This window comes from Aotus nancymaae, unplaced genomic scaffold (genome assembly GCF_030222135.1).
Source record: "Aotus nancymaae isolate 86718 unplaced genomic scaffold, 86718_ANA_hifiasm-v0.15.2.pri h1tg000002l, whole genome shotgun sequence".
Taxonomy (NCBI): domain Eukaryota; kingdom Metazoa; phylum Chordata; class Mammalia; order Primates; family Aotidae; genus Aotus; species Aotus nancymaae.
The window spans coordinates 62,412,077-62,435,648 of record NW_026988413.1 but is presented as its reverse complement, the minus strand read 5'-3'; the positions used below and the strand labels follow the sequence as shown (position 1 = coordinate 62,435,648).

General features: G+C 34.2%; 1 protein-coding gene across 5 annotated transcripts in view; it reads left to right on the top strand.

Annotated features, from left to right (window-relative positions):
* Positions 1 to 23,572, top strand: part of SEMA3A (semaphorin 3A) — a 497,295-nt gene that overhangs the window by 263,135 nt on the left and 210,588 nt on the right. For 2 of the 5 annotated variants that reach the window (XM_064375108.1, XM_064375121.1), the window contains one exon: positions 19,410 to 19,603. In XM_064375108.1, the coding sequence (XP_064231178.1) occupies positions 19,492 to 19,603 (112 nt within the window). In that variant the 5' untranslated portion in view covers positions 19,410 to 19,491. Of the gene's footprint in view, positions 1 to 18,687; positions 18,703 to 18,846; positions 18,981 to 19,409; positions 19,604 to 23,572 lie in introns of those variants that run through there. The other 3 variants (XM_064375130.1, XM_064375103.1, XM_064375115.1) reach the window with 3 other exon arrangements.

Here is a 23,572-nt window from a genome sequence, read left to right as displayed (position 1 = left end):
TTTGTTTCAGAGTGAATGATAAATGAGTTCATTAGTTTTTCACGGATATACTAGATATGCTATGAATTTATTCATCCAATAACTATTTAGTGACACCTGCTATGTCCCAGGTACAATTCCAAATGTTTGGAATATGGAATAAAACAGACGTGGCATAGAGAGTACTTTCTAATAGAGGAGGTTAATAGAATCCACATAAACAAGTAAGATATGTAATATGGCAGATGGCAGTAAGGGCTGTGGGGAAAAATAGAGTTAGAGGACAGGAAAAAAGAGTTCCAGGTTTAAACTGAGTGGTCAGGGAGAACACAACCTTATTCAAAATGTAAGCTTTGGGCCATGCACTGTGGCCAGCACTTTGGGAGGTGGAGGCAGGTGGGTCACCTGAGGTTAGGAGTTCAAGACCAGCCTGGCAAACGTGGTGAAACCCTGCCTCTACTAAAAAATACAAAAAATTAGCTGGGTGTGGTGGGGGCACCTATAATCCCAGCTACTTGGGAGGCTGAGGCAGGAGAATCCCTTGAACTCGGGAGGCAAAAGTTGCATTGAGCCGAGATAATTACCATTGCACTCCAGTCTGGGCAACAAGAGTGAAACTGAGTCTGAAAAAAAAAAATATATATATATATATATGTATAGATATATAAGCTCTGAGTAGATACAGGAGAGAGCTGTAGCAATTAGTGAGCATGTCAGGGGGAACAGCAGCTTTTGGCCTCTGATTATTTATGTGTAAGAATGCAGAGCTTAGGGCTTATATCCTAGGAAGTCTTCTGAGGTGAGAAGATAGACATTGTATATAATTCAGCTATTCCCTGTGTACAGGAAGTTGGAATAATATGTTTCCTTATGTTTTGTGAATATAAGAATCTATCATTCTAATAGTGTAATTTAAAGAATAATAATGCTGGTAGAATATTTGTCCCAATTTAACAAGGCAGATGAATTTGAAAAAACAGAATTCTTTATATAGATAATGTTGGTATTATTATTATCTAACAAGACATCCAATATAAGTCCAAATGAGTTGCAACTGTATAGAGGAAATGTTAACAAAAAATGCAATAGGAGCTTTGTTATCAGATGTAAAATTATTTAACTTGCCCAGGCTTAGTTTGGTCATTGGTAAAACAGGGATAATATTTTTATATATATTGCGCCATGCTGTTGTGAGATTAAACTTATTGTATGAACAAGTATCTATTCATAGTCCAGTGTCTAACTTATTGTGGGCACTGAAAACTGATGCATGTTATTATCATGAAATCAATTGGAATGTTAATTCTTAAGGTACAATAAGAAACTTAACTGTCACAAAACCGTACTGCTCATATTTTCGTAACTATCATACTCTCTTCTAAGCACACCACTTGGAGCAAGTAAAAGGTAAGTTAGTAACACATTTGGATATCATGTTGAGGGCCATAACCCAGTGCCTCTATTTCTATGATAGTGTTGGGACAAACTCCCTTTTTAGAAATGAAAGTACAATTCGGTACTAGCCCCAAAGTTATGTAATTAAAAATTAAGACAAGCATAATGAATTAATACATATTGTTTTTTAAGCCAGTATTAAATTCTACTGCATCTCTTTTCTTGGAATTAAATTTATGAAAAAGGAAGAAAATAACTGATAAGAAAACTCAAGTAGAGATTTATCTTTAATTAAAGTGATACTACAAAAATTATTATTTTCATCAAACAATACCTGCCAATGTTTCCATGGGAGGGAAATGGGAGCTTCAAAAATAAACAAGAAGCCAGGTACAGTGGCCTATGCCTATAATCCCAGCACTTTAAAAAGCCAAGGATGGAGGATCACTCGGGAGCCAGGACTTTAAGACCAGCCTGGGCAGCAAAGTGAAACCTCATCTATACAAAACATTTAAAAATAAAATAAATTAGCTGAATGTGGTGGTACATGCTTGTAGTCCAAGATACTTGGGAAGCTGAGGCAGGAGGATCCCTTGAGCCCAGGAGTCTCAGGCTGCAGTGAGCTATCATTGCTCTCCACTGCACTCCACCCTGCATGAAAGAGCAAGACTTGTCTTTAAAAAGAAATTAAAAATAAGGAAGAGAAACTGAAATAAAATGAGGACCAACTAATGTATTACTAATATTTTCATTGTTATTATGATATTACTTATTTTTAATAAAACTTGATGACTTTGATAAACACACATATCCAAATATTTATACACAATTAAAACATTACAGAACAAGAAAAGTCAGAAAAGAAAAGAAAATATATACTCCAGCTACCAACTAGGGAAAGTGAAAAGCTGGTTTCCACAACATGTTGTTTCATTTTAAACTTTCTATCCACCAAGTTTAAAAAGGAAATGCATTTTAATTTACTGATACAAATAAGTATATCAGTTCTTGATTAGAGGAAACACTTTCAAGCACTAAATTCTGGGAGAAATTTATCATGTGTGTCATTATTTGAGATGTTGACCAGTATAATGAATAGTGGTTTTGTTGATATTGTAAGAGTATTCTTCATAAAATCATTTATTATAGCAACCTGAAATAAAAGCTAAGGTCATAATATTACATTATGATCAGTGAATCAATTTCTGTTAGAGGCCTGTGAAAACACTTGAGGGGAAAATAGAGAAGTAAATGAAATGGAATCCTTTGGAAGAAAAGAGAATTAATTGCCCCAATGTGGTGATGATACATGAAAAACTATGTGTTCAAAATAGTTTTTGTTTTTAGAGTAAATATTTTCATTTTCATTGTGAATTCAAACTTCTAGGACAGAAAATAATTGTTTAATGCCTTTTTATATTTGAGAAGGAGACAGTACTGATTAGCCAAAATCAGATAATGATTAATTATTTATCTTAGTTTGGTCTCCCAAACCAACTGCAATTTGCAGTTTTATTTTCTCACCACCACCTCTGCTCTTCGTGGGGTACAGATGTTTTCCACCTAACTCCTTCAAATAGTACATGCAGTGCTCAGCTCCCACGTTCATCTTCCATATTTGGCTGACTGCTGTAATAATTTCTACCTGGATATGCATGACATTACTTTCCCCGGTTCTTCCTGTGTTAGTTGTTTTATCATCCTAGCTAAAGTTATACTCTTTTGCCTACTCCTCACTGCAATGCAGAGTTCTGTCTTCAGCCTACTTCTTAATCTCTACATTGATCTTGTTTCCCACATATAGACCAATTTTTGTCTCTGGCATGTGAGTTTTAAACTAATTACCAAATGCTTATATGTACCTAAAATGCAAACTTGTTAGTCTTAAAATCAGCAAGTTCAAAATTCAACTCCCTTCTGTCTCCTCAGGCATATTCACACCTTTTCTTCTCTTTCTGATCTCAGTTAATGGCTCTATTTATCTGTGCCAAAATAATAGGAATTATGAGAATTTATTTTTATGTATTTGTATTTTTTTTTTTTTTTTGAGACTGAGTTTTGTTCTTGTTGCCCAGGCTGGAGTGCAATGGCACAGTCCAGGCTCACTGCAGTCTCTGCCTCCAGGATTCAAACAGTTCTCCTGCCTCAGTCTCCTGAGGAGCTGGGATTATAGGCGCCCACTGACAAGCCCAGCTAATTTTTGTATTTTTAGTAGAGACAGGGTTTCACCACGTTGGCCAGACTGGTCTCGAACTCCTGACCTCAGGTGATCTGCCTGCCTTGGCCTACCAAAGTGCTGGGCTTACAGGTGTGAGCCACCCCGCCTGGCCAAGAAATGCTTTTAAAATCCCACTTTTTTATCCTCTTCCTTATGCAGCCTTTCACGAAGGCTAGCATATTTGTCTCCTTTATATAAATCTACTGTGCTTTTTCTCTTCATATTCAGTTGCCATGATTTGGGGTTGACTTATCTTGATCTAGACCATTCCATTAAAAACCTACGTAGCCTTCCTAGCTCCATATTTGTTCCTAGTAAATACATCACTCCACACTGCAACCATATGCCATTTTCTAAAACGAAACTCTGTCTATGGCATTCTCTTCCTTAAAATCCTTTCATGGCTTTCATCACCTGCGATAGAGTTACAAGCATGACTAAGGCGATGCTTTTTTATTTGGCCCCTGCTGATTTCTCCTTTCTCTCCTATTTGCAATTTATACCCTGTTAATGACAAAATTGTTCCCATTTCCTGCACTCACACACGTTCTTCTATTTTGTGGCTTTTTTTAACTTTGGCTGAAGCCTTGGAATGACCTCCTCATCTTTCTACACCTGCTCTTACTCATCATTTAAGATCCAAGTCAGACACCCTCTCCCACAGGAAGCCTCCTATAAAACCATGGTTGGGCTCAGTGCCTATCATCTGTATTTTCTGAGCAATTACCATGCTGTATATGTTTTTTATTTTTATGTAACTATTTCCCTCATTTGATTGGGACCTCCTCAAGGGCAGGAATCACGTCTTATTCATTTTTTTTCCCTGCAATAAATACTTTAATGTGTAGAAATGATTCCAGGGTCTGAAAATGATAACTATTCTTTGAAATAAATTGAATTTCAATTATTACCAATAATATTGGTTTTCTTTCTGCTATATGAATATCTTGATGTAATCAAGTAAAAGATATAAATTGAACATGTACATTATTGTCTCTAATAATCCCCTTATGAAAAAAAGTAACCTTTCTTTCCAAAGTAATAAGCATGGTAGACACCCTCCAGAAACTTTAACTTCAGCCAAGTTTTTCTGGACCACACCAATTACTTTTAATGTCAGAAGGATGTAATTGATTTTATCTCATGTGCTTACTTCAGAATCTAGTGTAGGAGGTATATTACAAATACTTTTAATTAATTAATTAATATGTTGTTATTGGGACTATCATAGATATTATTGAATGGTTTGAATGGCAGAATATTATATAACAGGTATTACATTTTATTCTCCAATTAAAATTACAGTTTTACATGGAGAAATATGAATCATTAAATTCTTACTCCTAACCCAAATAATTAAATATTGCTAATAATTTACGTGACACATTTTATGCTATGGTTTTGAAATACACTTTTGGATATACTTTTTTCAGTACTAGTAGAAACTGAAGGTGGAATTTATCTAATCCATCTCATTCATTTATAGAGAACATTGAGGCCCCAAGAATTCGTTATCTCATAGCACATAATTGGTTAGTGCCCAAACTGGAAACAGGACTCAGGTTGGGTTTCCTCATCATACAGTACTGCCTCTTTGTTGTTTGATAATATATTCTGTGCATTTGGCCTAAACCTGAGCCTGCACTCACACAAACACATGCACACACATACACAGCCTACTATCTGGAGTGATTAATAGAATTCTTTCGTTGTCATTCCTACTTGGACCACTGAGTAATATAAAAGGCTCAACTCTAAAATTAACTGAATCACTAAGAAGTGGTTACACATTGTTCTCTGCTTTGCAGTTTCATTCCAGATTCTATGCAGGTATATGTAACCCAATGAAAATCTGAAAAGGGATATTTAATCCATAGCATACATGAAATAAAACTCTTGGAGGAACAATAAAATTCTAAAATACAAATATTAGTCACAAATATTTCAAATAGAATTAAGGGGTTAATAGGCCACTAGCCCATTAGTCGTAAAATAACGTTATATTTAGATGTTGAATGTAATTTCTAGAGCATTATATATACACGGTATCCAATTCTGGTAATGAGACTCAGGTGATAGTGTTTACCTTTAGCTCCATGTATAATGCAGTAATAAGAAACTTGCAGTTTTCTATGTTCTGAATCTGATTTCTGAAACTAGTCTTTATCACTTTTTGCAAGACTGAAATCTGAGAGTATATATTTGGAATAAGGAAATGGGTCAAAGCCAACTGTTCCACTTATACTTAAGATGCCAGAAATCACTCATGAGTTTGTATCATTCAATAGAGAAGAAAATTATTTTATGACACATTACTGGAAACTACCTCAGCTTAACTAAATACTTTTTTAAAGGTGAGAGTAATTTTCTCTTATCCATGTTTTAAAGTTTATAGTTGAATGACATGCAGATTGTTGCCATATACTTCTAAATGGCTAGTCTTACATTGCCTCCCTCATTTAATTGCAAACTTTTGATGGCAGGGAACGTATTCATTTGTCTCCATTCTTAACATTTTAGTACATAGCCTGGCACAAATATTTAATAGCTATTTGAGTTATATCAAATATGTACATGTGTGTATATAATATAGGCATACATGTATATATAATTATATACATACATACATTTATAGGTAAATATGCATACGCATGTGCATATGTATAAATGTGTGTATGTATGTATAAATGTGCATGTGTGCATATACACATATGTCAAATACACAAGACTAAATGCCTTTAATCTTGGGAGGAAAATCTTGAGAGGAAAAACATCCACATAAATGCAGTCTTCTCGTGTTCTCACTGTTTTAGGGTCCTCATTCCACACACAGCCTTATTCTCTCACAGCAGTCTTCCTTTATTGTAGTGCAAATGAAGGGAAACCTGCCTCCCACAGCAACAGCCCCACCAACCTCCTAGGAAAAGGAAGACAAATTTTTCCTACACCTACAGGAAGAGGATTTAACCTCTTAAATTTTATCGTGCCTGATTTTTAGCTTATAGGTCAGAAAACTCAGCAAAATGAAAGCCATTTTTGTCAAACCTATACCTATTGAAATTCTGTTATTTAAGCATATTTCATCACCCTCAAACAAACTAATTTTCTACACATCCCAAAACAGAATATGGGAATTTCTTCAGTTAAACATAGTTTCTAAACATAATCCTTTTAAGCAATTATATTTTAAGTAAGTAAATGGTCTTTGACCAGTTTTATGAATTCTGGGGTTTGTTTTTCAAATTGATCTTAGTGGGTTATGGGATATATAGAATCATTTGAATCAGAATTTGATAGAATGGGCAGAGTTCTGAAAATCTTCAGAATTTGTTTCAAATCCTACTTTTACTATTCATCTAAATATCACAGTTTTGACAGCCAGCTTTGTCTCTTGCTGCCAACCCCACCCTGCATCTCCCAGGAACCATGAGAATAGTCAGGAAGTAATTCACTTACATTTATTGAGTACTCATTGTGTGAAAGGAATGTTACTTGGGAATCTCACAGGAAACAGTCCATGTGACCATCACCATTGAAGAGGTCTCTCAACGCAGTGCTACAAGATGAATATATTTGTAAAATATGCACTTTACTGACAGGATGAATACATGTAAACATGCCCAAAACACCTATATGTATGGCAATTTAACTAATAGTGATAATCAGTGTTTGGGTGTCTATAATTAGGATAAATAATTTTGCAAGACTATGTAAAGAATTGAATATTTAAAAATGGGTAATCAAATTAGAGATAGAATGAGTTACAGAAAAGGATATTTATTATAATATACAATTGCTATAATACATAGAAAATTATCTTACTCATTTCTTTTTACCATATTCTGTCACTTGTTTTTGCAGTTCAACAAGAAAGAACTGTAGAAAGTATTGCAAACCCATTTAATTGATAAGTAACAGCAATCAGAGAAAACCCTTTAAAGTAAATTAAATGCCATCTTGGTTTTGTTAGAAATAAACTCGGTGCCACAAAAGAAATAGCACTTGAATATAAATTTTCTCAGCAAGGCAATTTACTTCTATAGAAGCGTGTGTCTCAGGGATGGAGCAGTGGCGAGAGCATTCCTGAACAAGGGAGGTGTGTCTTATCCCTGAGGCAGGTAGCCCCTACTGCTGTGTCGTTCCCCCATTGGCTAGGGTTGGACTGCACAGTCTAGGCTAATTCCGATTGTCTATTTTAAAGAGAGCAGAGGTATGAGCCAGGGTGGTGAGGAGAGCAGTTTCTAATTACTGAACAGATGACTAAAGGTGACTCAGGTCAGAGCAGGTGACCAGGGGTGACTCAGGACCAAGGATGTGACCAGGGGTGATTCAGAATAGAGCAGGTGACTAGGATAAGTCAGGCCTTTAAATATGTGGGTTAGGAGGGGTATGCGCTAGGGGGACGTGCAGTTTTGGCAAGAGGAATATGTGCAGGTAGCCAGTGGAACAGATGTGAATTACTGATTAGAGCTGGCAGGAAGCTCCTTTACTGAAACTAGGGGCAAGGAGAGGAAGAGAATGAGGAAGTTAAACTTTAAAATGGAGAACAAAGAACACAGAAACTGAACATACTGGCATATTGATTCTTTGAAGAGATACTTGATTGGAACTCACTGTATTTAACAGTTTCTGTAATAAACTAAACTTTAAAAAATTCACTAAAGCAAAATTGGCTTATTTTACTTTCTTAATGCTTTTAAAGTATATCTTTATTGTGGAGATATTAACATTTAAATAAATCAGAACAGGAAGAATGCCATAGAGTCAGTCATGTAATTTTTATTAAATTATTCTGAAATTGTATGAGGGAAAGGAAATATGATCTAGCTGCTGGGGTTACAAATAGCCTGTCACTGTTAGATAGCTGAAGTGCCACATCCTGCATCTTGTTAAATGTAACTCAGTCATCTCTATTTCTAAAAGAAGGGTCTTTATTTTCATCCTGGCACTCTAGTTTTAAAGTAGACTGAAGCTTAAGTTTATTTAAAGCTAAAACATTATTATTCCTATAAAATAACTAGTGACATTCAAACCACTTTCTTATAGACTTGATTTAGTAAAAGACTAAGTGGCTTTATATATTTATTGAATTCACATTTGAAAATGCTGTTTAATACATTTGAAACAATATTTTTGAGGGACTACAGTAGGAATAAACTTTCAAAATTCTGATCATGTTATAAAACATGATTCTTTAAAGTCTACTGAATGTATCATACTACTTAGAGCTAATAAATCTAGGAAATTTTGTCATGGATGGATACTTATGAATAGAAATTATAATTATATTCAGATTGTGGCAATTATATTTTTATGCTTAACTTTATACTGTTTCTAGACTTCTGGAAATTATGAAAAAATAAATATTGGACATGAATTATTTTGTAAATTTAGATATCTGTAAGAGTTCATCTTAGGAATTTAAATGACTTTTTCTGGGTGTCCATTTGCAGATCTGAGAAACTGTTAAAAGATAGTTGCATAATTGTAATAATTGTCATGTTTTTGCCAAGATATTTTAACAATGACACCAAAGGCAAAGAGAGAATGTTCCTGTTGAAACTATTATGGTAAAAATTCCACCAGAATGGAAAATTAACTTGTTTACCAGCCAATCAGGATTCCCTAGTGTTCTGAAAACAGCATGAAACAAAACTTGTTGAGTAGTTAAAATAGTAAAGAGTGCTATTGACCTATGAGATGGAATGACTTGAAATATAAATAGTAGCAGGAGATATTCCCATAATAATTGTACAGGTGTTTCACCTGTTGACCCTAATGTCTCTGCTTCCTAAAGTTAACTATGACACTTATCTGGGAAAATAATTTGCTCTGAAACATAAATACTCACTAACTCATGAATTTTGTGACTTAGGTTATTAAAACTCACTCACATGTTGAGGATTTAGTTCTAGTAATGGGTCTTCTAATAATTTAAGGCTTGATTTACCATAAAAGATACCATTCTTTCTGTGCAAGCCATGAAAGATGGAGGATCTCAAATGCACATCTGGCCAAGTGAGTCACTAGCAATTTGTGAAGTGGTGAAATGTTGCTCTCCTTCAATTTGCAGCTGCCTGGAGTTACGGGGCTGATTAGCAAAGTCAGCTTCATACTTGTTAGTCTAAGTCATGGTTTCTCTGCTTACTACTGCCCTCTTTAATCTTCACATTTTAATTTAGATGATCTGATTCTTCATGGTCAAACCTACTGCATTTGATATGTAAATATAGCACATTTAAAATCTAGCATGTAATACTTGAAGGGCAACTTTTCAAACCATAAAATTAATAACAGCTTAGATCCTCCTCTCTTTTGTTTAGCCTTTGTGGTACCTATGGCAGGTGATTGTCAAGAAGTTGCCTCCTTTTTCTCCTAAATGGCATTTCAGAATCACTAATTTTTCTCCCCAATATCAACAAGATATTCTTATGCCCCATGTTCAATTCTGATGCCCAGAGGCCCACCCAAACTCTGTGACTGCAAAGTCTGTCTCCACAGTGTCAGGAAGTGTGGGACCCTGGATGTCCTTGTATTTGGCAATAACAAATATATCTCATTTGCTAACCATGATGGGAGAAGGGGATGATCAACTGCATTCTAGACAAGTAAACTGAAATTTATATTATATTGCTACAAATTATGATCTTGTGACTTAAATCCAGATGTTCTGTCTTATACAGTACATGAATTTTCACAGTTTTGGTGCTTTATTTCCTGAGAGTTTCATAACCATCATTCTTAATTATTTAAATTAAAAAAATAGAACATTACCATTTGGAAACACTACACATTTAGAAACATTGCAGAATATTCATTTTGATTATTATCAATATGAGTAACATACTTTGATAGTTCACTGGCGAAGAGGAGTCTTTAATCTCAAAAGAGATATGTAATGTATAAAAGTGAACAATAAAATTTTCTGTGCTTTGAGGGAGAAAATAAACATTTTTTTGTGTGAACTATAATATAGTTATTTTAGCAGCATGTTAGAATTCTTTCTAATGCCATGGTCTACACTCCAATACATGCTTAACATAAAAGCATTAACAACTAGTGCAATTACATCTACAAAGAGCTGGGCGCGGTGGCTCATGCCTATAATCCCAGCACTTTCAGAGGTCAGGGCAGTTGGATCACCTGACGTCAGGAGTTTGAGACCAGCCTGACTAACACAGTGAAGCCCCATCTCTACTAAAAATAGAAAAATTAACTGGGTGTGGTGGTGCATTCCTGTAATACCTACTACTCGAGAGGCTGAGGCAGGAAAATCACCTGAACCCAGGAGATGGAGGTTACAGTGAGTGAAGATCACATCATTACATTCCAGCCAAGGCAACAAGAGCAAAACTCTGTCTCGGAAAAAAACATATATTATTACTACAAAGAGGTAATTTCTACAAACTGTTAAAACTGGGAGATTTCTGGACACAATATTTTAACTATGGAATATACATTTCCCCTGACTAATTTCCATTAATTAATAGGTTAGGTGTTACTCTGTGACAAATTCTATGCGGAGCATTAAAAAAAAGATAATAAGAAAAAAATAGTTTCTCTTCCCTTTGCTATTAGAGTCCACTGAGGAAGTGTATTATGACATAAAGTAATAAGAACTATAATAGATAAATGCACCCAACACCATAGAACCATAGGAAGAAGGAGCTCCTAGAATACTTGGAAAATACTGTGACGTATCATGCAAGGCTTTTAAAAAAATATATAAAGTAATCCTACATACTGAGTCCTTAATGCAAACTATAGGCAGATTAGTTTTAGGGGAATACAATGGCCCTTAATCATGAGTAATCCAACAAAATATGTAGACAATCTGTCATCAGCTTGAGTCTTCAGGAAGAATAGAGAAGAAGTTACTAGAAGGTATGAAAAACAACACAGGAATTGATGAAAAGAATGTAACGGTATAGATGTATTAAAAAATTAAGCACATTATGCCAAATAGATACAGAAAGATATATAGATGGTTTATATGACTTAGGGCAGGAAAAACACAGATAAATTGGCATTAAGACACTCATGACTAGGAGTATACATCTCTATCCTCAAAAAAACAAAGCAAAACTGTGATTAATTTTGTAAGTCACAAAGACTGGCGCCTAAACGTAGCTCAAAATTTTGTTGAATGAATGGGTAAATATAAAGGAAACAATGCAAGATATGTGATAAGTAAAATGTTTTCAATGGTTACCAGTTTTGAAAGTAGAGAAAGAGTATATTTAAAATTACATCTCTGGAAATAAATTAAGTGCACTGGATTGCACACTGTGACAAATATCTACCAAGTCATGTCAACAGCCCAAGAAACAGACTACCACATTAACTCCATTTGTTCAATTTTAGTTTTCTCATTTCCGTAAGTGTTTGCAATTTTGACTTAACAGAACAGAAAGAGGCTTCACAGCATCATTAAATGTGTAGTGAATAGTTAATAGATAAAATTAGACCGCCAAAATATCAGATTATTATTATTTTTTAAATTTACAATAAAATTGGATGTATTAACTGTGTAGATCATACTGTTTTAAAGCATGTATACAATGTGGAATGACTAAATCTGGCTAATTAGCATATACATTTCCTCCCATAGTTATCACTTTTGTGGTGAGAACACTTTACTTTCACTCTTAGCATTTTTTTTAGAATTCAATATATTGCTAACTACAGTTGCCGTGTAGAACAATTCTATTAAACATATCAAATGTCATTTCAACAAAGTTACACAATGAGAACTACATTCCTTGTTTGAAATCATAGGTTCAAAATATAAGTTAATTTATTTTCCTCATGTATAACCACACATTGTGGCAGTTCACTGATAAAACTTTAATAGAGATGGTAAAGCGTATGTGAGAACAGAATTGCATTGGGCAAACATCGTTTTTATCTGAAAAGGAATATTATAAAATTCACTCGATATTTGAGGATCTTTAAAGTGCTTTAAGTCACCAAAGTTATGTATCAACATTAAAAAATCAACTAGGAGAATACTCACATTGTCACTTAAGTCCTCAAGTCAAAACTTTTTCAACTTGAATCTGTAATGTAAGAGGATTCAAAGTTAGACATATTGGATGCTATTTCTGTTCTCCTGATACAACAGAGAAAGGAAAATGAATTTATGTTGATTGACTTTCAAAGAGATTAGTTCTATGAATATGCACTAAGAAAAAAAGGAGATTTTTAAAAACTTATCGTCAATAATAAAAGCATTGATAACTAATAAACAAGGCATTTTCCAGTCTCCTCCATGAGGTGACAGCTGCTTTTGTAGCCAAGGCAGTGAAATTAAACCTGGAATATAATGCTACTCCACACATTGGGGGGTGAGGAAAGAAGCATAAACTGGATCAAATGATGTTTTACACTTGAGACAATATGGAATAAGAAAGAATAATTGAAGTCAGTTTTTTTTCTAACTTGCAACTTGGAGAAATCTGTGCCCTTAAAAAGCAGAATGCACCGTAGATTGTGAATCACTGTTTGCCAAACAGTTGGTTTTGCCATTATAATAAACTCTTTTAAGGAGCTTTAATTCTAGGTTTCAGCCTTTCTGTTCTTTATCCTTATCAGTTTCAAAAACATTTAAAACAAAGAAAAAAGGCCTCTTCTGAGGCTATAGAGATTGTAATAAACTTACATCTGAGGTGCAACATTCTTTTTCCGTGGATAACAAAGGAGAACTCTATGCATCTGCCTTGCGTGACTCAGATGTAAAGTAATCCTTTCAACAATATTGCTTAGTCTCTTCACTTTGTTTATTTAGTGTAGATCTACTTATTTATTTATTCAGTGAAAGTGTGTGATATGCCTTTACTGAAAGCAAATAACTAATAACTTAATATCCTGAAACACTCGATAGCCAACCTGCTCATTTCATTTGTATTCTACAGATGCCTCATTTTTTCCTCTTCACTGCCTAGCCTGTACTGATCAGTATTAACAATGGGATTTTTGTCTCACTTGAAAACTTTCTTGTTCCATTTGAGTTGAGGTGGAGACTCTCAAAAAAAAAAAAAAAAAAAAAAAAAAACAGGTATTTTCAGTGTTTCACTGCTTTTAATATTTTAGTATTCAGGAATACAGCATTCATTCCTCAGATAATCTCATGAAGAAGCTGTAGTGATGATAAGACCCTTAGGCAGATAGAAATATCAAAGAGAAAATGGCACTTTAAAACATTCTGAAATGTTAAAAATGGGTTGGATTTAAGAAGACAAAAGAAAAGAGACCATAGAAGTGATAAATCATTCCTATAACTGGATTTTAGCTATATTTGGCAAGTGGGATACTAAGCATAACTTATGAAATTTTATGCATCGCTCCTCTTGTCACTCTCTTTCATCCCCCACTCAAACTTACTAACCTAATAAAATTCACCTACGAGCTCCATTACTCAAACTCTCAAGGAAAGGACAGTTTACCACTAGAAGACTTTCCTTGTAATTTCTAATAACCTAAATTGTCTAGATTTTTCTTCAAATCTCTGGCCATCATTAATGAATATTTGATCAGTTCTTGTCTCCTGTATTGTTTTAATATTAAGACTAATTACATCAATTCATTTGATAAACGGGATATTTTTATGTTCTGAGTTCCTATTTACCCTAATATTGTCAGAGAAAACAGGACAACACAAAATTTGTTTTTATTTTGTTTTGTTTTGTTTTTTTTTTAAACTGCTACAAATTCAGTCCAGAGGAGAGAGCTTTTTTTACTGAAATCACCATTCATGATGAGGGCGGGTAGTGGGGGATGGGGGGTAAGAGAGTCAAAGAGAGAGGGAAAAGTTAATGCTTCCCTAGGGATTTAATTCTCTTTGCATTTTATCAATTCCTTCTCTCAATTTATGCTTTCTCATGTTGCTTATACTGAAAGCATTCATAAGGGTCAGATTATGAAAAGTTTAACTCAATTTCTTAAACATTGCTTTTAACCTGCCACCCCCAGTTTCCAGCAACAACTACAGTAGTTCCTAAATCACTATCATTTCTGGCTAGAATGAATAATACATCAACTATTTAGTTTTTCCAATTAATAGAGTGTCTTCTGATCTTCTAAAGAATTTTTTCACCCACACAATTCTTTTATAGAAAAAAAAAGGTTCAAATTTCTTGTACTAGAAAAACCCTCATTAAAAATGAATTTCCAACATCAGAAGTCAGAGCAAGGGCAAATGTTTGACTATGACATTTGCTGAAATTCTGTTGATCGTAAGCCTTTCTCAAATACTAATGAAGCATCCTTGGAAGGAAAAAAAAACACAGAAATAACAGATGTTGAGTGAAAAATAATATGTTTTTTCCATGACTCAATTGAAAAACACCTTGCCAAGAGTACTAAAATTTGTGTTTTTAGCACTGGTTTCCTCTTTGGTGTTATTTCTTAGAAGAACAGGTTAACTACCTCATTTAAAAATTCCTAACTTAGTAATTTCCTTTAAAGACGTCATCTGTTGCTGAGGGTGGCAACACAATTTTGGGGAGTTTCTGTATCTGATCACAATAAAATGGGCATGGAAGGTGAATTGCAGAAATAGGTGAGATTATTTAATCAAGTGCAACATAACTTCAGGTACATTTTATTCACTAAATCTTTGAAATACATCTAAAACACAATTTCTCCTTATATTCTTTTATGCACAAATACAGGGAGCATTTCTAACTACTACTCACAGAAAGATTCAGGGTATGTATAACTTAGGAAAGTACTCAGACTGCTATCTCACAAATTAGGAAACAATACTGCTCTTAAATTATGATGTTTATTACTATCCAGATTTGGTTCAATAATAGTAAAATATAAAGAGTGAACATTTTAAAATTACACACATTGGTTTCATCCAATACATGGAAAGATTAAAAAATACATAGCCAATGTATAAATACTTTAATAGTGTCTTCCAAGACTACAGAGGTCTTTACTGAAAAACAAGTTAACTAACCTGTTGTGAAGTGGGAAGTATTGTTCCTCTAGAAAATTAAGCACACCATCCAGAAAGTTGCCACTGTCAAAAATTTTAGTACTCTTTCTCAATACAGAGTGAGGTAAGGTCAAAAAACTACTGAATTATTTGACAGAGAAGTATACAACAGCATGATCATCCTATTAAGCACCTGCTCAAATTTAATTCCATGGCAGGAGTTAATCATATTTGGAAACTTGAATTGTTAGAACACACTAGAAACTCAGTTACAAATAGAGTTAAATATAGTACATGATGAAAATTATGGGTTAGAAAAGTAATTGAAAATAGGCTGCTTTGGGGAATAAATAAATAAGAATATTTCACTTATACCTTAAATAAAATTCAATGTTAAAAGGCCAATATAAGGTCAAGCACAGTGGCTTACTCCTGAAATTCCAGCACTTTGGGTGGCCGAGGCAGGTGGATCACCTGAGTTCAGGCGTTCGAGACCAACCTGGCCAGTCTGGCAACATGGTGAGACCATGCCTGTACTAAAAATACAAAAAATTAGCCGGGCGTGGTGGCAAGTGTCTGTAATTCCAGCTACTCAGGAGGCTGAGGCAGAAGAATCACTTGAACCCAGGAGGTGGACGTTGCCATGAGCCAAGATCATGCCACTGCACTCCAACCTGGGCAACAAGAGCGAAACTCCATCTCCAAACAAAACAAAAGGCCAATATAATACTTGTGACTTTTGAAAAGTAATAAATGATACAGTAAAATAAATGGTTATTATGTCAAATACAGCAGGTTTTCTCATTTCAGAACTTAGGCCACAGATTCTCAGAGTAAGGAGTAATCTTTGGAGGAGTGGATTAAAAATCTGCATTTCGCACATGCAGCCAGATTCCCATAGATTCTGATACCTCCCATCCAAGTCCACCCATACCTTGCTTCCACTTTAGTTGAGAAATAAGTTGAAGCTTGATTATCCTAAGGTGTTTGGGGATATTAAAAAATAGTTAAATACAATTTTATTTAACTCTGACCAAAGTCAAATGCGAAGGCAATAGAAAGAAAATATTCCGAATGCTTTTGTAAGTATTTGTCAGGCATTTACTTTCTTCTTTCATTTTTTATTTAACATTTGAATTACCTGTATGTGACCAGACATTTCTACTATTTTATAATTTAATCAGTCTAGGACAGTTAGTTTGCCTGAAGAATTTACTATGTTCACATTTTTTAAATAAAAAATCTGCAGAAAAGCAAATGTAAGTGCAAACCTATGAAACTTTTAAATATGTGGAAAAACACAAAGATCATAAGTAATTTGAGGATAAGAAAAATATCAAATATAAATAAGCATATCACAGTTTAGAAAAAATAGTTTGTGTATGGGGGTATCTGTGCTACCAACTTTCATGCATCAATATTAAATTATTTGTTTTATGAAATGAAGTAACTGTGTCCTGATTTTGTGGTTCAAAATCTAGATTGAATGTCTTTCTTCCCTAGTGGAGCCAGTTTTGACCCTTTTTTATTGAAATTTACTTACAGTCTTTTATTTTACCTGGAACACATCAAAATGTCTTAGGATTAGACATGACACAAGTGAAATGACACTCATAAAGATTATCCTGTTTAGTTTTGACAAAATAAACTTGCTCTTCTATTCTAGAAAACAAAACTAAAGTAAAAATATAAATATATTTAAAGACATGTAAAATATATACTAATGAAAATGGTAAAACTATTTAAAGTATTTAAGCTAATTATATGTGAGATTTCAATAGGATAATTCATTAGTCCATTCCTTGAAATAATCCCAAAGGGACATGAATTCCTCTGCAGAATGACTGTCTATGGAGAGTAATCCATGGAAGACAGACAAGCCTCTTGTCATTTGTAGCCTTAATCCATTGCCTAGAGCGTGAAAAGTGCCCAGGATAACAAGTGTGGGAATCAGTAAAATCAACATTATTTTTGGATTTATTTTCTTAACAATACTGGCTGATCAATAGGCTTGCGGAAACTGACAAATACAATAAGATCTGTTTGATGAATCAATCTAGTGAAGTAGAGACAGAATTCCTCCTCCCTTTTCCCCATTCTCCTCTCTTTAAATCCTCCTGGTCCTCTTCCTCCTTCTCCACCTACATTCACACAAGCCATACGTCCAAAGGCAGAGAGAGAGAGAGAGAGAGAGAGAGAGAAGAGGGCGCTGTGCTTTCTCTATTGGTATATAGACATTAAGTAATGAAAGTTGTAGTGACAATGCTTAGATCATTTTCTTAAGAATACTAAGCCACTTTCAGTAGGTGTTTATATTTTTAATTTTGAGACCCACTCTCTCCCTTCAGCCAAGAAGTTTCCATACTATTGAAGTTGAGTGTCTGGATTCCTAGCGCTGTATCTGGAGGTGGGGGTGGGGAGTGGCGGTAGGAGGGGGTAGGGCAGAAAGAGTTGGGGAATAAAGAAGAGAAAGTTCTATCCTGTTAACTTTTTTATACATCTCTAAAGATTCTTGTAAAAACATCATCTTTGAGAAAAACTGAATGAAAAATAAGAGAAAATTGAGAGGCCACAGACAACATACTTGTTTCGGAAGGAACTAATGGTGTTCCTATGACTGCCTGAATACATGCCTGTGTGTCCCACAGAAAATTTAGTAACCCTTCAGCAGCTCATGAAGACACAGAAATATTCTTTTTATTTACTCTTTGACACTCAGCAGGGACTTTTGTGAACTTTGTCATCTTCCGCTGCCCTTTAAACCAAAACTAGGGAAGTGGCTTTAATTAATGAGATGTGATGCATTAAAAATGTTAGCCAGAGCTTTCCAGAAGCTGGAAAACTATAGATGTTTTTAAATTCTGAGTATCCTTTTGAGAATCCCCTGTTGTAATTTATAATTCTCAGAGGACCTATATTTGTCTTGAACTGATTGTTGGAATGGGCTTTACTAGGAATTTCTTCCCTGAAATTGCAGTGGGACAGAGGAAGGGGGTGGTTTAGCCCAGGGGTTTAGTTGGGAGGAGGGAATGATCTCTAACAAGGCTTTAAAACCTTCAGTGGTTAAAGTTGTATTGATGAGGATATATAGACACACAGGCACACACACATATAATGCACAAGTTCAGCAGGATTGCATAATGAACAAGAATTGTAAATTTTATAGGTAGCAGAATTCAGATTTTTAAAAATCAAAATTGCACCCAAAAATGGCTATGAAACAACGCTTGCCTTGGGAAGTAAATTTATAGCTACATGCCTTTCACAGGCACGCCGGAGGGTTCTGCTCCCGGCTCGGCTCTAATCTCTATGAGATGTTTTTTGCATGTGTTGTGTGACAGGAGGGAAGGGGAGTGGGTTGAGCTCGCCTGTTCTCCCATTGTCAGCCAGTCTAGTGAGTGTTGGGGAAACCTGTCTGTGGGATCTTGTGTCATCTCCCCCTACGTGCGTACAGGAAAACTCCGCGCTGCTCACGGCTTCTCTCTCTCTCTCTCTCTTTCTCTTTCTCTCTCTCTCTCTCTCTCTGTTTCTCTGTTTCCCTTTCATTCTGCTTCCCGGGAGCCGAATGAAGCAGGGAGCAGGATTAGAGTCCGCCACCAGCTATCAGAGGAGCTTAGATAAAAGGAACTGGTTCTTAAGCACCACTGCAGCAGACCTTGTTAATTTTTTTTTTTTTTCTTTCCACACAACAGTTGTGCCTCATTATCCGGTGCCTGGCTCGGATTTTTTTTTTTTTTTTTTTTCTCTTTTTGGAGGGTTTGAAGTTTCTGTGCTTCAGTGACTGTTACAGAAGAAGAGGTGTTAGTGTTGCCATGAGGTCTTGATTGTCTGCATTTATGAATGAAACTGACCTAAATCACCTGTTACCTCCAGTTTCCAGATTGTTTGAACTTCGCTGGCCGCACAATACAGGAAGGAAGACTAAAGCAGCAAAGGGAACTACAGCGTCTGCAGCATGGGCTGGTTAACTAGGATTGTCTGTCTTTTCTGGGGAGTATTACTTGCAGCAAGAGCAAACTATCAAAATGGGAAGAACAACGTGCCAAGGCTGAAATTATCCTACAAAGGTAAACCTTATTTTTCTTTTATTTGGTTAGCTTTGTAATAACAGCCCCCCCTTTCATTCCTTAAACTCCCTCCCAACCCCAAATCATCAAACCTTTAGTTTAACCTGGAAAACCTATGTGATTATATGTCTCTTTCTGAGATGTTTTAAACCGTTTTGTAAAAAGCATGTCTTCTGTTTGATATATGACAATTTAAATGCAAACAAAGAACATTTAATCACATTTGCTGAAAAGAGCTGTATGCCTGGTACACGCTGATCTGTGTATCTTACTATCGTATCTTATGCCTGTTAATTTTTCTGACTTTACTTCTATTAAAATATTTTCTAAAAAATACAAATGCAAAAATGGTCTCTTTGTAGATGTGCATGCCTTACCTATAATAATTACTATGATGAATTGTGTTTTCTTAGTTTTAGACATGAAATGGTTAATCGTCATCATGAATATTCAGTTTGTTCAAATCTGACAATCAGATGCTTAACATAAGCAGTAGATCATGGTTTGCCAAGAGAGCATAAACTAGATGGAACAGACTAGTTTTTCTACAGTGTGTTATGATGGTACAAAAGACTGTGTATTTGGCTAATTTGTGTACCTTTAAAGTCTTTGAAATATTATGTTACTTAATTCTTTATGTGCTTCAGTGAGAATTGCAGACACATTACTCTCTACTTGCATAGGTAGTTGTGTAAACTTCTCTTTTAAAAAGTATAAATTTAAGAGAGAATAAAGAGCTTTATCACTAGTGTTTTATTTGGTTACAATTTGATGTATGTGCTTATTTTTTAATGAGGATTTTTTTTATAAGATATTTTTTCTACATTTGCTTAGATAGATCTTATTGATAGATGGTGTATAAAGTAATGCTAAAGTAGATCCCACAATGATATACATAAATTTAGTGACAGAAAATATTTCTATATCTCAGGTATTATTAAAATGGAATTGAAGATTAAACTACTCTAACTCAAGTAGTTTTACTCCCTAAGGTGTTGATTTCTTATGATTCTCAGATTTCTGAAATTGGGGGTGGAGCAGGAGAAGCTCTAATTAAGCTTATTTTTTAGCTTATAAGTTAAAAGAAAAATTATTGAATGTATTTGTAGAGATGTCTGTCTACTGTAAATTGCTCTTATGCCAGAAAACATATTCTTTAACTCTCAAATGATGGGGAACATCTCTTTCTGAATGTGCTAGTGTGAATGAGGATCTCCAATAAGAAAGTGAGATGTAATTTTCACACTTTGAATTAGAAAATTAAACACCTATTAATGTGTTTATTTGGATTTAGTTCTCATTAGAGAAAATTCATTGAGTTAGAATATCCAGTTATTTTTTGGTATAACGTTTTCCTGGGTATCAATTTGGGAATAGATTTAAACATCAACAAACAGAAGTGCAATTTTATTTATGTAAGTTTAAAAAAAAACACCGTATAACATTCATTATCTAATTAATTTAGTAAGTGTCTTTAAATTATTTCCATAGTATATGATATTATGGTATCTGTGTTTTTATCAGTTTTGCTTTCTATTTTCACTCCTTGACAAGGTGACAGCAAATAAATCTAAGTTGATTGTCCGCATTATCCAAGTTTATGTTCCCTGTGAGTAAGTTTTACATGCAACTTTAGTTCTCAAAGATGTGACTGACTATTTGTAATATTTTTAGTTTAACAAGTTTAAAATCATGAAATATATTTTAAAAATCTAAGTTTGAATATATCTAAGTGCTAAGTACATTTTAAAATAAAATAAAAATAGGGAATGATGCTTCTTTATTTTGCAAGAATTTTATTTCCATGGTAATAGGTTACTCTCCATGATAGAGGAAGCACTTGTTCTTTCTGTACATTCAAAAGATGGCATTTAATTTGAGTATCCTTTGTTGTACACTTTAAACCTATCCAATGAAGCAAGCTGTGTATATTAGCAAGGTATATAGATTTGATACTGTCTTAAGCCTTTTTTAGTAGTGGCATGCATTAGAATTATTCTGCTCTCCTTTAAGTAAAAAACTGCTCTATAATCAATTTCATCGATTTACCTAGAGCTTAATAATTTGGTAAAATAAAGAACAACAGCAAGAAGAATAAAAGGAGTAGGATGAGGAAATTTTTTTCTGTTATTTTATTAATCTGTCATTACCTCTTGGTCTCTACATCTACATTTGTTTGGCCAAAGCAAGTATCTGGTAGCCAGTTGTCAGTACTTTGTTTCTAAGGTACAATAGAGATTTTTTTAAAGCTACCTCTTGTTTCTCCTTAATTAGATGTCAAACACAGTTAAAACATCCATTGCATCGCCCTTAAAAATATTCCAGCATGATTCATGAAGAGTTAAATCCCTGCCAACCTTAATTTCCCATGGTCACTTGTTTTCAAAGATCCACCATTAACTCTGTCATTGCTCAGGTTGCCAAGATGAAGTTTCAGGCAATCACTGTGCTTACTTTCCACTTGTCATTTTTGCTTGGTAGGAGATGAAGGAGCCTTGATATGTTAAAAAAAAAAAAGTAAAAACAGGAAGATAGCCTTTGTAGCGGCTATACATATCTAATAAAATACCTCTTTACTTTCTAGGGAAAAGGAATTGAATAGATGTGTTCAGGACCATCTGGAGAAGTGATAATATTAGAAAAATGGGGTATGCTGGCTTTTCCTCTGTACCAATCTGATTTAGAATCCTTATGGGGGAAGAAAATGTGAGAACTCTGTAAATCTCAGCAGTCACATAGAAATTATCCTTAAGAAACATTCACTCAGAAATACTTTTGTCTTCTTTAAAGGTATGTAATATGGCTAAATGGCAAAATCCTTATTTTAAAAGGTGGTACATAAGTGTTTATTTCCTCTACAAAACTAGTGAAATTTCACTTTTCTCATGAAATACTAGAAAATCATATAATCTTCCATTTGGAATATGTGATACAATGAAGTCTTCAGAAAAACCTGCATGAATCACAAGAAAATAATTAGGGTTTGGGTTTTAAACAAATGACAAATGTTCCATCATTCAATGTAATGGGCTATTCCAGGACACTGTGTGCTTCAGTTTTGGTAGAAATCAAAGACACATGCAAGTCTCAATGTGGTGGTGATCCTGTGAATCCAAAGGTTAAATCAATGATTTTAACCTTAACTTCATAGGAAGGACTTAGTAAATAGCACTAAAAAGTGGTAGACATTCTGAAGGCTTTCTTTTTTCTGTTTTCTAAAGTTTTTGTTTTTTTTCAGAGTCAAGTTGTTATTGTAAGAACAAAATTATCAATTAAATCAAAATTCTCATATGTATCTTTGTGATGAGAAGATAATTTTACTTAGTTAAAATTTCTGAAGTAAAATTTGCAAAAGTCTTTACCTTTTGTTCAATAAATTACAATTAGTTCAAAAATTAATATGAATAATGATTTTCTAATTAAACTTCTTGTCTTTCCTTTAAATTTTTCTTTACTTCCATCAGAGCAGTATTTGTGTGTGTGTGTGTGTCTGTGTATATACCAGTACATTTATGTGTATACATAGGTATATACATACATATATTTCAATACATTGAAAATATAACTATTTTATAATTTTATAATTCAGAAAATAACTTCATTTATAATTGTGAAAATAACCTCAGCAATCTACAAGTTGTGAATCACAATATAATTCTTCATAAATAAAATTATTGGTTTAAAATGACATTGATATTTTAAATTATATATAGGTGTGTATATATATAAAATAATAGAGTGAGTGTGTCTTTTGTATCCCATGAAAAGTTTTCATGAATGCCTTGAACATTCACATAATAGTATAGAATAGAGTTAGTCTTACCCTAAAAATCTCCTCATAGCTAAAATGGAATGTTTCTAGGAAAGATATGTGGGGATTGGGGGGAAGACAGACCCACACATTCACACACATACACACATACATGCATAGAGCAAAGAAGTTGTCAATTATTTGCAATGCCTTTTCTC